Source organism: Nansenia antarctica, assembly GCF_963989245.1.
Source record: "Nansenia antarctica genome assembly, chromosome: 19".
Taxonomy (NCBI): domain Eukaryota; kingdom Metazoa; phylum Chordata; class Actinopteri; order Argentiniformes; family Microstomatidae; genus Nansenia; species Nansenia antarctica.
The window spans coordinates 14,525,317-14,540,316 of NC_137692.1; the positions used below are offsets into that span (position 1 = coordinate 14,525,317).

Below are 15,000 nucleotides of genomic sequence, written 5' to 3' on the forward strand. Positions count from 1 at the left end.
CATGTAGGAATGTCACATGGGTGCTCCGATTTCCTCGACAGTCCTTGAACTGATGCTCACCATCTAATAATCCCCCCCCACCCACCCTTCAGTCATGTTACCCTCTTACCACCGAACTATACTGCTAGCGTCACATGTCCCTTTCTACGACCGCTGTCAATCACAAGTAAATCAGTCGTCATGGTTATCAATGAGTCATGCTGCAAGCCTGCACCACCTGCAGCAGCTGCATGCCGGTCAAGCAAGCTAACGCCGTAGAGTTCTTTTAGTAGAGTTCTTTTAGTAGAGTTCTTTTAGGCTTCGAACATGTTTCAAGCATTTCACGCAAGTCTCTGAGTCTAGTTAACTCCAGTTAAACATGGACTCGCCCTATTGATTTCTGCCTCTTCACTGGTGGAAGTAAGTAAGTAAGTAGCCTTGAGAACCGATGGTTCTCACGCCTAACGGCCCATAGGGCAGGAGGAGTCTCCTGTTTCCGTAGTCCTGGACATGACGCTGGTATGTCACAGGGTCTTACCACCCCAATCCAACCTGTAATGCTGAGTGCCAAGCAGGGAGGCATCAGGTACCATTTTGATAGTCTTTGGTACGACTCGGCCGGGGAGAGGACTTCACTGGTGTAGGATCCTCAAATTTGAAGCAAATGGAAGCAAAATGCGACAAGTTACCTCCCAGACTAACCACAGTCCCGAGAGGCACACTCTGATCCTCACCATGGTGTAGAACCATGCTAACCTAGATTTGACTGTAGTACAGTTCCAGGTTCCAAATGTAAGTGCACTCAATCTCCCCCTCTTTGTGTCTCCTCATCCCCTCTCTTTCCCTCTCCCTGGTCTGTGAGCTCCATTTCAACTCTTCAGAGAGAGAAAGAGAGATCCTGTGTGTCTGGTTTGCATAGTTAAACAACAGAGTTACAGCTGCAGTGATTTCTGCATGCGCGCACACACACACACACACACACACACACACACACACACACAGACACATTCTCGGCATGATATAGTTCCCTGACAGTTCCAACTTGGATCAACTTCCTGTCGTTTCACCATCTTTTTCTCAGTCACTGCGGAAGGAGTGTGTGTGTGTGTGTGTGTGTGTGTTGGCTGTTGGTTCTGGTCAGCTGACTATGATGGTGGGCTGTGATTGGGCCAGCTGTGTACAGCTGCAGTGTGAGAGAGACAAGGCTGCCACTGTGAGTGTGTGTGTGTGTGTGTGTGTGTGCACGCGCACGTGCGTGCGTGTTTGTGTGCGTGTGTGTGCAAGTTCAGCTGGAGAGGAGGGGAGAGCAGCAGCATTAGAAGCAGGAGGAGGAGGAGGAGGAGGAGGAGGAGGAGGAGGCAGGGTAGAACAGAGCAGCAGAGCAGAGGCAGGCAGGACTGAAGCAGCTGAGTTGAAAGGCCGGTGTAGGTCTGGGTTAACCTGGCGTGACTCGAGCTGTGGGGGACCTTGGTTGAACCTAGACTAGAGAGCTTGGGTTAGTGCTAGGGGGTGTGAGGGGCTGGGTTCTGGCTGCAGGGGAGGACTGTGGGTATGGGCTGCTCAGCCAGTGTGGTCCTCCTCAACGCCCTTAACTCTGTAGGAGGAGCCAACTGCACCTACACGTGTTCCCGCCAGGACAGGGGATCCCGCCTCTCTCAGGATACCCCGCTTCCGGAGAACAGCAACACCATCACCGCACCTTGCCGACCCTTCACCGTCATTGTCATGGTAACGTCATGCAGGCCGCAGACCCCTCTCCTCTCGTTTGGAGTAGGGTCTGGGTAGGTGTGTGTGTGTTGGAGAGCTAGAAGTCGTTTTTTGGTCATGTATTTTTCTTGCCTTTCTCTCTGTTCGTCTGTCATTTCCATCCCCCTCTCTTCCTTTCTCTGTTGGTCAGGCCGTTTCTCCCTCTGAAGGTGATGTATGATCCAGGAGGGAGGGCTGAGGGGGAGCTGTTCCCCTCTGAGGGAACTGGGGCGGAAATGGAGGCAGGGGGGGGGGCATGGAGGAGTCAGAGCCAGGGAATGTCATTTCTGTGGGAAAATTCTCTTCTTGGTTTATGTGCTTCTCTAATGGCCTGCTGATAAGAAGGTCTAGATAATCGTCCAGAATGAATGCATGAATGAATGACCAAGTATACTAGACTGGTCTAAATATACTGTATGTTTCTGCCTGATGATTCGATTCGATTCGATTAGATCAACTTTATTGTCATCGATTGTCATATAGTACTCTACAACAAAATGCAGTTTAGCACCTAACCAGAAGTGCAAACAGTCATATAAGAACATGATATAAAACATGACAATGGTAGTGATAGGTAAGTGTGCAATATACAGTATGTGCAGAGGTAGTATTGTAAACATCAGTTTAGTTTAGAGGTATATTCAGTTATGAGCTATGTACAGTTAAGGTAGCTTGTACAGTGTGGTAGCTTATGTACACTATCTAATGTGCAGATGTATAAAAGAAGCTATATCAAGAGACAATGTGCAATATACAGTATGTGCAAAGGTAGTATTATACACATCATAGTGCAAAGGTTATAGAGTGATCACATTAACCAAGGATGTGCAACCATCCTAGTATTGTTTATCAGAGTGACAGCTCTGTGATAGAAGCTGTTCTGGAGCCTGCTGGTACGGGACCTGAGAATCCTGTACTTCCTGAGTCTCTTAGATGGTAGAGGATCAAACAGACCGTGGCTGGGGTGCGAGGTATCCTTGATGATGTTTGCCGCCCTCTGCCGACACCAGTCTGCCTGGATGGACTCGATGGTAGGGAGTTTGGTGCCGACGATACGCTGGGCCGTTTTCACCACCCGTTGCCTTCCGGTCGGACACATAGCAATTGCCATACCACACTGTGATGCAGTTCCAAGAGAGGTCCCTCGGAGATATGGACCCCCCAGAAACTTGAAGCTGGGAACACGCTCCGCCTCCATCTTATTGATGTAGATGAGGGAGTGTACACAGCCCCCCAGTTTTTCTGAAGTCCACAAGGATCTCCTTGGTCTTACTGGTGTCGAGGGCCAGGTTGTTGTCACCACACCACGCTGCCAGATGTTGGACCTCTTCCCCGTAGGCCCGACTCGTCGTTGTTACTTATCACTTATGTGGGGGTCATTTGCGAACTTGATGATGGAGTTAGAGCCATGCATCGGCACGCAGTCGTAGGTGAAGAGGGAGTAAGAGGAAGGGGCTCAGCACGCAGCCTTGAGGCACGCTGGTGTTCAGGGTCAGGGTGGAGGAGGAGCGGTTGTCCAACTTGACGAGCTGGGGGTCTGTCGGTTAGGAAGTCTCGGGTTCCAGTTGCAGAGGGAGATGCTGAAACCCAACGTCTCTGGGTTTGGTGTCCAGCTTGGAGGGGATGATGGTGTTGAAGTACACAGTACTGATAGTATATACTACATTCAGAGGTTTGAGTCCTGACCACTCGGCTCAAACTTAGTAGGTGTGACAGGATGTGTGTGATACTACTGTGATACTATCAATGATGTTGTGATATGTCCATAATCCCAGTGAAATGGAGCCGAATTTGTTCCTCTCTCTAGATGTGAAACAGCCAATGTTCTGAGAATATCAACCAGTGTCTGTCTGCTGGCCCATCCGTATGCTAGTGTCATACTTTGGTCTGGGACAGATAGCTGTTTTCCTGGAATCCTGTGCTTTCTGAGAGCTAGCCTGGGCTGGCAATATTGAAGGAACTCAGTGGAAAATGTCAGACTCTTGTTGGCAGGGTGTTAGTTGTAACCCCCCCTCCCCCTATCCTCGTCCCCTACTCTCCTCTCCTCTCTCTCTCTCTACCTCCATTACCTCGAGGCTCCCCTCTACCCCCTGTCTGTCCCCACCCCTTGTTCCTCCAGTATGCAAAACCCTGTTCTAATACGGGTTGTTCTGTCGAACCCTGCTCCTTTTGTGGAACATAAAGAGGCCTCCTGGGGTGTTAAGCCAAACTCAAGGACATCAGTGTCAAAAGAAAAATGCCATAACTTCCTCTTCTCCCCTCTCCTCTCTCTTTGCTCTCTACTTCTAATAGTTCGATGGAGTAGAGAGAATTATGTTTCCTCTCTCGTTTTGCTTTCTCTCTCTCTCTTTCTGTCTCTCCCTCTCTCTCTCTCTCTCTCTCTCTCTCTCTCTCTCTCTCTCTCTCTCTCTCTCTCTCTCTCTCTCTCTCTCTCTCTCTCTCTCTCTCTCTCTCTCTCTCTCTCTCTCTCTCTCTCTCTCTCTTTCACCCTGATGTGAACCAGATGTCCTGTATTAGTCTGGTCTCTGCTCTGCAGTCTGGTTTCGGGAACACTGGGCCACATATCATGCGCTCAGCTGTCGTGCACCGTAGTATAGGTCGTCATACATTCTATACTCTCTTCACTGTTATTCTCTCTTGTATTGTCTCTCGCTCTCTCTCTCTCTACTCTGTATCAGTTGCTATGTCTTATTGAATGCACTGTACTGATCACCGTTCTGGAGAGGATTTCCACCCACTTATACAGGTGCCCCCCACCCCTCTCCCCCCCTCACCCCCACCCCTCTCTCTACCATGTGTTCTATGTTTATCCTCCACAACACATCATAATAATAATAATAATAATAATAACTTTAATTGATATAGCGCCTTTCAAAAACCCAAGGACGCTGTACAAGGGGATGAAACGGACAGACAAAACAGAAAACAAACAAAGCAAAAACTAAAACAGTGACTAGGGGCCAAATGCCTTGGAGAACAGATGGGTTTTGAGGGCTAGTTTGAAGGAGTCCAGGGTGGGGGCGTTGCAGATCACTGTGAGGGATCATCATCATCATCATAATCATCATCATCAACCTCTGCCCTGCTGAGGAGGAAGGAAAGATGTGGAGAGGAGGGTGGGATGGGATTGACGGGAATGAGAGGAGGGTGGGATGGAGAGAGAGAGAGAGAAAAGCGGGAGGGAGGGGTATTTTATGCGGGGCTGGGGGGTCAGAGGGGGTGGAATGGGCCGGATGGGGAGGGTGACAAGTAGATGTCTCTACTTGTCTTCAACAGTGCCAACAGAGGGCACCATGGAGGTTGCACCTGTTCTTTCTAGCTGTGATTTATGCATGCATGGCTTCTGTGATGTGTGTGTGTGTGTGTGTGTGTTTCACCTCACACAGATGCGAGGGGAACGCTACATTTCCCTCCTAAACCAGTGACTCACTCTGATGATGAGGACGTCACATTAAAAGGACAGTTCCTCAAATTGAGTTCTCTGTTCTGTAATGAGGTTTAATTCAAGGGAAGTGTGTGTGTGTGTGTGTGTGTGTGTGTGTGTGTGTGTGTGTGTGTGTGCGCGCGTGTGTGTGTGTGCGTGCATGCGTGTGGGCGCCCTTAGACGTTCACATACACACTGACACCTGCACACACATCACACACTCCTACACAGGAAGCTTGAGGTCAGATGTGTGTGAGAGAGAGAGAGAGAGAGGGTGTGTGTCTGTCTGTCTGTCTGTGTGTTTGACTGATAACGGCGTAGTTAGCATTCAGTGGTGGGAGAGCAGGGGGGAAGTGGTCACTGTAGACCCTCGCGTCACTGTATCAGCATTAGTGTCGTATGTGAGAGTGTCTACAGTAATGGTGCCTGTCCTTGCTTTGCCTACAGTATATTTCCAATCTGTTGAACACACACACACACACAGACACAGACACGTACATACGTATATCGTATGTCTGGTTTGACAGGCATTTACACACTATCAATCTTACCGACTGTCTCACTCCTCAGGAGCTTGAGATGTGAAATGAACAGTGACAATGGAACGAAATCTAGAGGGAGAGAGAAAGATAGGTCTGCTGTTTGAACTGTTATTATCAGTTTCATCCCCCCACTCTCTCTCACTCCCCCCCTCTATGTCTGTGACATCAGACTAGTTTCCTTCCTGGCCATGCGCTCAGTCAGTTCTGTCAGTCTCCGTGTCAGTTCTGCTTCAGGCTGCTAGAATACACGTCTGCATGTCTCTCTGTCTGTAGACTGTAAAGCCGTGACCCTCTATCTGTCTGACCCTTAACCTCTGACCTTTAAACTACCTACCTGGGTTACCTACCATGAGCTTCAGGAGTAAGATCACCTTCAGGAAGAAGTTTAAAAGCAAACGTGTACGAGACGATTTCAACCGCCTGAGCTGTGTATGTATGCTTTCTCACTCTAACTCTCTCTCTCTCTCTCTCTCTCTTTCTGTATGGTTGTGCGGCGTATACAGTACCAGTCAAACGTTTGGACACACTTACTCATACAATTGAATGTTTTTGTGTGTGTGTGTTTGTTTGTCTGTGTGTGGAATTCCATCTTCCTTTCTCTGCTGTACCTGTGTGTGAGGTGAACCAGCATAGCATTGGTTAGCTAGGTAGATAGGTTATACGCCCTACATGTGGAGTTATTGAGTTATTGAGTGACATGCAGTGATGGTTCAGAATTCTAGCCATTAAAGAGAGAAATGTTCAGTGCTGATATGATCCCAGAGGGGTTGGAGAGCTGGGTACACGTTCTGTAGCTGGTCAGGGTTTAAAAGGACGGCAGAGACTCGCATCCATACGTCTGTCTCTTGGTCATTAACTAAGACCCTGTCTGTCCACACTTGTTTCATAATTAAAAGAACAAATGAAGTATTCTAACATGGTTCTTAACGTTCTAACACGGTTGTTAAGGGTGCAGTCTGGAGTTCAAGCTACAACAAAACAGACTTTTTTTGGTAAACAGCTGAGGGATGGGGCTGGAGAAATGTAACCACTCTCAATTTCATAGAGAGAGCTATGGATGCAAGAACTCCGTGAGATAAAAAGTCTAATTTTATCCATGTTTTGAAGTGTTTGTTTACAAACTGATGTATACCTGTGGCCACATCCTGCTGTGACCCTCACTCGTTATAATCAAGAAAAATCATTTATTGAAAAGATATTTCACGTCATAATCAGATGCGGTGAGTGACTGAAGTTGCTTCAAAATAATTCGACCTGCAGAGACTATTTCTGTCCTTCCGAGAGAAGCAGAAAGTCTTCGTCATCGTCATCGCTATAGCAACCTGTGGTCAGAAGGGGGAGGAAAAACAACCTGCCTCTCGCGGTCCCCATACAACACCAGTATGTGTTTGTGTGTGTGTGTGTGTGTGTGTGTGTGTGTGCGCACGTTTGTGCGTGTGCACGTGCGTGTGTGCGTGTTGAACCTGGATAGAGAACCAGAGAGTGAAAAGTGACTGTTGAATGAAGAAGTTAATTAGAACTGAACTATTCTGATCCTTTGTTACACAGAGATATTTAGTAGGCTGGTTGGGAGTGCGTAGATATTTAGTAGGCTAGTATATAGGCCTCTGGTGGGGTGTGCGTAGCACTGAATCATGGCCTTTGGTACTTTACCACTAGGTCACGTAATGACTTATTGGAAACTACATTCTTCAGATCTGACTCAGCACTAAAAAGCTCAGGAAGTCGAAATTCTATTGACATATTTACAGATATGTCCTTGTTTCACAATGCTGGTATCGCATGGGGATGTAGGTATGGGCTTTTGAGAGGCCTATCCTGCTGCTGTGTTGTACCAAATTATAATGTCAATAATCTTGGTGTCCTCCTTGACCCTTGAGCTCACATTCAATGCACACATCAAACACACACACATCCAGAGCTGCCTTCTTTCACCGTCGCAATGTCGCAACGGTCAGGAATCTTGCATCGTCCCATGATGCTGAGAAACTGATTCTCACCTTCAGAACCGTCACTGTGAATTGACTAATGTAATGCATCGCTATCTGGTTCCTCCAACACAGCCATAAGAAGTCTGCAACTGGTCCAGTCACTCGACTTCTGACTAGAACCAGAACAAGTGATCACATCACCCCTATTTGATCATCTCAACTCTGGTCTGCCAGTAAAACAGCTAACAGATTTCAAGGTCTTAGCTAACTTAGAAAGCGTTAAATGGTCTTGCACCTGATTACTTCTTAGTAGACCTGATCAAACCCTACCAACCTACTCACACCCTCAGATCCAAAGATGCTGGACTGCTTGCGTAACAAATATACAGCTGTCAGCTGGAGACAGGGCTTTTTCGACAGGGCCTGTCCCTGTGAGCCCAGCCTCAAGACTCTGCATATGGTTTCCTGTAGCAACTCTCCCTCCCCTATTACCAATTTCACTGTGTTCATATTGCTTTATGACATATTATATGATATATTTTTTATGTTTTTAAATTGTTGGGATGTTGTCACGTCTTTGTAAAGCGTGTTGAAACACCTGTGTAAAATGCACTTGAAATAACGTCTGTCTGTCTGTTTCTCTGTTTCTCTGTCTGTCTGTCTGTCTGGTTGGCTTGCAGCATGAGAAACCCAAGCTGATTGACCCTCTGGACTACGAGGCTGTCATCTCTGATCTGGTTGACGAGCTGAAGGAGGACCCCCTTAGAGACCTGCTCCTTTTCCCTGACAATGACTTCACGGTGTGTGTGTGTGTGTGTGTGTGTGTATATGTGTGTATGTAGGTATGTATGTATGTATGTATGTATGTATGTATGTATGTGTGTGTGTTGTGTGTGTGTGTGTGTGTGTATGTGTATATGTATGTGTATGTGTATGTATGTATGTGTGTGTGTGTGTGTGTGTGCGTGTGTGTTGTGTGTGCGTGTGTGTGTACTTATACCTTTATACTTGTACTTTTTAAAGTTGATACATTTTATGTCTTATAGACAATTTTTGGCTAAAAGGAATGAGGAAAAAAAAGAAGCCTCCATCACCTGACTAGGCTACAGTCTCCTCTCTCCCGGGCTAATGCCCCCTCCTCTCCCCCCACCCCCCCCCACCCCCCACCTCTCCCCTTCCCCCCTCCCCCCTCACCCCCCCACCCCCCTCACCCTCCCCCCCCCTCCAGGTTTCCATGGTGCCTCTGGAGAGACGGACGCTGCAGTCGACTGTACCTGAGGGGGCGGAGCTTCAAGCTGAATGTCTGCTTGGTCAGACAGGTGTGTAAAGTGTGTTGGTCGTCGAGGAGGTGCAGCGGGGAAGTGTGTGTGTGTGTGTGTGTGTGTGTGTGTGTGTGCCGGTGCGTGTGTGTGTGTGTGTGTGTGTGTGCATGTGCGTGTGAGAGAGAGAGCAGAGAGAAAGGGATCTGAAACAGGAAAGGGGATGTGAAGCCACAGAGAATGCATGCACCAGACTGTGTGTGACAGAGAGAGAGAGAGAGAGAGAGAGAGAGAGAGAGAGAGAGAGAGAGAGAGAGAGAGAGAGAGAGAGAGAGAGAGAGAGAGAGAGAGAGAGAGAGAGAGAGAGAGAGAGAGAGAGAGAGAGAGAGAGAGAGACTGGGAGAAAAAGAGAGAGAGAGAGAGATGGGAGAAAAAGAGAGAGAGAGAGAGACTGGGAGAGGGAGAGAGAGACTGGGAGAGAGCGAGAGAGAGAGACTGGGGAGAGAAAGAGAGAGAGAGACTGGGAGAGGGAGAGAGAGACTGGGAGGAGCGAGAGAGACAGACTGGGAGAGAATGAGAGAGAGAGAGAGAGAGACTGGAGAAAAAGAGAGAGACTGGGAGAGGGAGGGAGAGAGAGAGAGACTAAATCAGAGAGGGAGAGGGAGAGAGAGAGAGAGAGAGATGGAAGAGGGAGAGAGAGAGAGGAAGAGAGAGACTGGGGGAGAGAGAGACTAATTCAGAGAGGGAGAGAGAGAGAGAGAGAGAGACTAATTCAGAGAGGGAGAGAGAGAGAGAGAGAGAGAGAGAGAGAGAGAGAGAGAGAGAGAGAGACTGGGAGAGAGAGAGAGTGTAATTCAAGCTCGTGGGACCGTGTGTTAATTCAGGTCCTCTGGTGTGATTAATCTAATCCTGAGTCCAATCTTGTAACTCTGTAAGCTTGTGGGTCTCTGAGGTGACATGGAACCAATGGCTGATTCTCACACACACACACACACACACACACACACACACACACACACACACACACACACAGTCACACACACAGTCACACACACACACACACACACACACACACACACACACACACACACACACACAGACAGACAGACATGTATTAATTAAAAGCTCTTCCTGCTCTATTCAAGGCCTGTAAGTACTACAACTCCCAGCAGCACGTGGTCCATTACAAGTATGAAGACTTTGCTGGAGATCATCGCCTACTGCCCAGGTACTATTTTTATTAATCCTTTATTTAACCAGGGTAGTCATATTGAGACAGTAGCCTCTTTTTCAAATGAGCCCTGGCCAAGAAAAGCAGCACTTAATTAAAAAGACACCACATACAGTATAGTATGTATGTAACAACAGAGACAGTGAGCAGACACCCTAACCACATAGATAACCTAAGCACATAGATAACCTAAGCACATAGATAACCTAAGCACATAGATAACCTAAGCACATAGATAACCTAAGCACATAGATAACCTAAGCACATTTGCACGTCTGATTCAAAGTCTCCGTAACACACAGTTTAAAGTCAGAGAGTGGAATGAACATGTTAAGTTTCAACTTTTTCTGAAGTACATTCCACCTTGATGGAGCATTGTAACAGAATGCGGTTTTACCAAATTCAGATCTAACATTTGGCACATTAAAGAGAATGCTGTCTACGTATTGATAGTGGTGGCCAACCAGACAAACTGTATACGTATTGATAGTGGAGGCCAACCAGATAAACTGTAGAAGTTGCAATGATGTGGTGTGGAGTACCCAGCCGTAGTTATGAAACGTAATGCAGAATGACAGACAGAGTCTAGTGGGCGCAACACAGACTTTGCAGCATGCATATAAAGAATGTCTCTGATGCTGTTCCATATTATGTCTCTGATGCTGTTCCATATCTACTATATTCAGCTGTTTGTAATTGTGACACGTTCTATTGCTTTGGTCCTCATATTGGGATCTGATGTAATGATCGGACCGTTCATTCCAAAAATGTGAATACATTTCCGTGTTGTTGGAAGTCTAGAACGTGTCACAATTGTGTGTCATGTGTACTATATTAGGGATGTGGAACACACAATTATTCCTCCATTTTCTTTGTGTGCTAGTGTACTTGTGCAGGGGTACAGGTCCAGAACAGTGAGATAGACTCAGAACAGTGAGACAGGTCCAGAACACTGAGACAGACTCAGAACAGTGAGACAGACTCAGAACAGTAAGACAGTCCCAGATCAGTGACCTTTCACCCCTGACAACCGCTGGAATGTTCCCAGCTTTCCCCTGGGTTGCTATGGTGACCTGAAAGGTCAGTTCACATGACCTCTGGACTCAGATGTACCAGGACAGAAACGTCATGTATGATTCTCACACAGAAGGACAGAATGGCTCTGTTAGCAGGGTTTAGAATGGGTAGTTCATGTCAATGAAGGTCTCAACATAAAGTTTGATCAGATCAGTCCTGGGTCAAAAATAGTACTTGTTTTGTTATGAAATGTGCTTAGTTATGTTACCTTATGGAATAGTCAAAATTGCAATGATCGTCCACCCAGCAGAACCAGGAAAGGTTAAGCAAGTCCTTCTAAAGTATCTGAAACAAAACCATTTCTGAAACAAAAACACTTTCTGCACGCACACAAAGACTGCCCAGCCCCTGAAGGCAGCACACACGCACACACACACACACACACACACACACACACACACACACACACACACACACACACACACACACTCAACAGTTGTTCACCATGATTCACACACACACACACACACGCACACACACACATGAATGATGACTGAAGGCACCTCTCCTTCTTTCTCTCTCTTCCAGGAAGCTGTACAAGGCAGACAAGTTGCCCTCCCACTCCTTTGAGATCGATCATGAGGACCTGGACAAGGACGAGGTCAGCTGTGCTCTATGACCACTCTACGACAAGCCTATAACCACTTTCATTGATCATTAGACGCCGGCTCTACGTCCTGAGCCACAGCCGCCCCCATATTTCTGTTTGTGTCTTTGCCCCAGACCAGACAGACACATGGGCCTTGTGTTAGTGGTAGTAAGCATTATCTGTGTATCTGAGGGTGGAACTGAGGAACTAATGTTCTACATTATTATGGTTGAATTATGATCCTTTTGGGTTCACAGGACACAACCTCTCTGTCCTCATCTAAAGGAGGAGGGGGAGGAGGAGGTGGAGGAGGAGGGGGAATCGGAGTGTTTCGGTGTGGGTGGCTTCACAAAGGGAATTTCAACAGTACTGTCAACAACAGCATCACTGTCCGGGTGAGGAAGTGGGACTTTCTCTCTCTCTGTCTCTCTCTCTCTCTCTCTCTCACTCTCTCTCTCTCTCTCTCTCTCTCTCTTCTCTCTCTCTCTCTCTCTCTCTCTCTCTCTCTCTCTCTCTCTCTCTCTCTCTCTCTCATTCATGGCCCAAGGCTGTTCTGACACAGATCACATGACCACACGGTTCACGTCCTGTAGTCACATGTATTAATTACTGAGGCTTAAATAGTGTTAATGTGGCTTCCTCTACTAAAACATGTATACCTTTGCACTCAGGACCTTCCTTTCATGACTTAGATATGTGCGTTCTACCACCCAGTATCCTTACATTTTCAAATGCACACCAGGATAAGCTAGTATAAAGGTATTTTGCAGTTTTTCTGTGTAGGAGGCAGGCTAATTGACAAGAGGCGCCAACTAGTGGTCTTTGTGTGTAAGTAGCAGCTTCCCATTCTAAAGACTATGGTCATTTGACCCCCGAGGCGGAGCTAAGAGTAGGTGAAATAGACGCAGCTGTCCTAGTGTTAAATGGTTACATCTGTTTTCTTGTCCCTGCAGTCGTTCAAGAGGAGGTATTTCCAGCTGACTCAGCTGTCTGATAACTCCTACATCATGAACTTCTACAAAGACGAGAAGATCTCTAAAGAACCCAAAGGCTGCATCTTCCTGGACTCATGTACGGGTGTGGTCCAGGTGGGTAGAGCAGTCGCACACGCACACACACACACACACACACACCCACACACACACACACATACACACACACTGCATATACAAACTGTTACATCCCCAAATAATATCCACGGGATGGGGGGAGGTATGAGGGGGGTGACAACAAAATGAACCTGGGGAACAAAGAAACAGAGGCGGACGGGAAAATAGATATCAAGAATGTATTGTCTAACTTAAAAATAAATAGGTTTCTGTTTATGTCAGAAACTCTCTAAAAAATGTGAGTAAGTGATAGACTCTTTAACAAGGTAGTAAGCTAATTAAAGTCTAAGAGAGGTAGTCAAGGTTACCGAACCCGGTACACACTACAAAACGTAGCTTTAGCTGACTATCAACACACACACACACACACACACACACACACACACCACACATGACGAAATGCTACAGTAGGGGATTGTAAACTCATCCTAACATAGCAATGTAACACTGATGTCCGTCCCGTCCCCCCCCCCTTTAGAACAACCGTCTGAGGAAGCACGCGTTCGAGCTGAAGATGAACGAGGTGACCTACTTCGTGCTGGCAGCGGACAGTGAGCAGGACATGGAGGAGTGGATCAACACGTTGACCCGCATCCTGCAGATCAGCCCCGCCGCCCACGACGGGCCCACGACCGACCGCAATATCAACCCCCCCGACGGGCAGGCTCTGGACCGCAAGAGTGTGGACCTCAGCGACTCCCGGCAGGGTAACAATAGTGTTCTCCAGACCCTTATTGTTGACAGAACAATTACTTAAAAAAACTGAATGGGGCCAAACTTATAAAAACAACTTAAAAACACAGAAAGTTTTTTTTTACTAGATTCCTCTTCAGTCTGCCTCAAGCAGAGTTTGGGTCTTTGCAGGATGTTGGTCTTGGTCTTGGTCTTGACATGGACACTTGGCACAAACCCTTTGGTGTCTGGGCAATGTTTTCAATATGCGTCCCATTAGCCACGAGTTACGAGGGGTTGTGTCATCCAATAATAATAACACAGTCACCCGGGTGAAGTCCCTTTTTGGGATAATAATAATAATAATAACTTTATTTGTATAGCGCTTTTCCTGCAAACGTTGCAGCTCAAAGTGCTTTATATATATATTATATAATCTTAATTTAATTATTTTAATTTAAATGCAATATTAAAAAGATGGGTTTTTAGTCTTGACTTGAACATAATGTGCTGAGGTTGCATCCCTAATGTAAACTGGCAGTGCATTCCACAATTTGGGTGCATAAAATGAGAATGCAGCCTCACCAAATCTCTTCTTTTGTACATGTGGTACACAGAGAAAACCAGCGTCAGAAGACCTGAGAGCTCTAAACGATGGGGGCAGGACTTGCTTTTCCCCATTAAGTATTGATATAACATACTTTATCTCTTTTTCTCCTCAGGTGTGTTTGAACTGTCACTGACTGACGTCTGTTCAACTGACAACGGAGAGACGCTGGAGAATAGCATCAACCCAGAACTGGCCAAGGTCGGCGCCAGTAGTTGAATAGGGTTGAATTGAAATGAACTTTATTTATACCTGAGGGAAATGTTGAGACTTGCAGTGGGGTGCAAAAATGGTCTTTAACAATTAATATCTAAGTGAAAAGAAGCAAACCTAACCTCTAAATGGTACAAAGTAAAAAATTTCATCACATTTGATAGATTATAATTTTTTCCTTATTGATTTTTGTTCCACTTTCATTTGGTCTTTTTCATTTGGTCTGTTTGTCTGATCTCTCAGTACGTGTCTGAGACAGAGGAGGGCGTGCGATCTGCTAGACGTGAAGAGAGACTGAACCTGTTCTCCCTGGACCCAGACACCCCTGTAAGTACCCTGCAACATCCCTGTACTGGAGGGGCCAGACAGAATACATCCAGACACTTCTGGCTTATTATCATAGCACTGTTAGATAGCGCAGCTGTCTGTAACTCTGATGCTGATTGGTCGGTCGTGTGTGTCAGGTGCTGAGGGCTCTGCGGGGGGGGGAGTGCCTGGGGGAGAGCCCCCCCGTCCGTGTGTTTGAGGAGAAGCTGGGCAGGAGGCTCATGATCACCTGTCAGACCCTCAACCTCACGCTGCAGGGCTGCGTCAACGAGACTGAGACTGGCCCTGTGACCA

The 15,000-nt window shown here is 46.9% G+C and overlaps 1 protein-coding gene across 1 annotated transcript in view; it reads left to right on the forward strand.

Moving 5' to 3' along the window:
- Nucleotides 1-1,530: 1,530 nt before the first annotated feature.
- Nucleotides 1,531-15,000, forward strand: part of dock10 (dedicator of cytokinesis 10) — a gene marked incomplete at both ends in the record, with an annotated part of 41,969 nt that continues 28,499 nt past the window's right edge. The window contains 12 exon segments of the mRNA XM_080548960.1: nt 1,531-1,707; nt 8,303-8,422; nt 8,851-8,928; nt 8,930-8,941; nt 10,027-10,109; nt 11,718-11,790; nt 12,036-12,173; nt 12,732-12,866; nt 13,366-13,594; nt 14,282-14,367; nt 14,623-14,706; nt 14,844-15,000. The exon segment at nt 14,844-15,000 is cut by the window's right edge and continues 2 nt beyond it. Coding sequence (XP_080405086.1) covers nt 1,531-1,707; nt 8,303-8,422; nt 8,851-8,928; nt 8,930-8,941; nt 10,027-10,109; nt 11,718-11,790; nt 12,036-12,173; nt 12,732-12,866; nt 13,366-13,594; nt 14,282-14,367; nt 14,623-14,706; nt 14,844-15,000 — 1,372 coding nt within the window.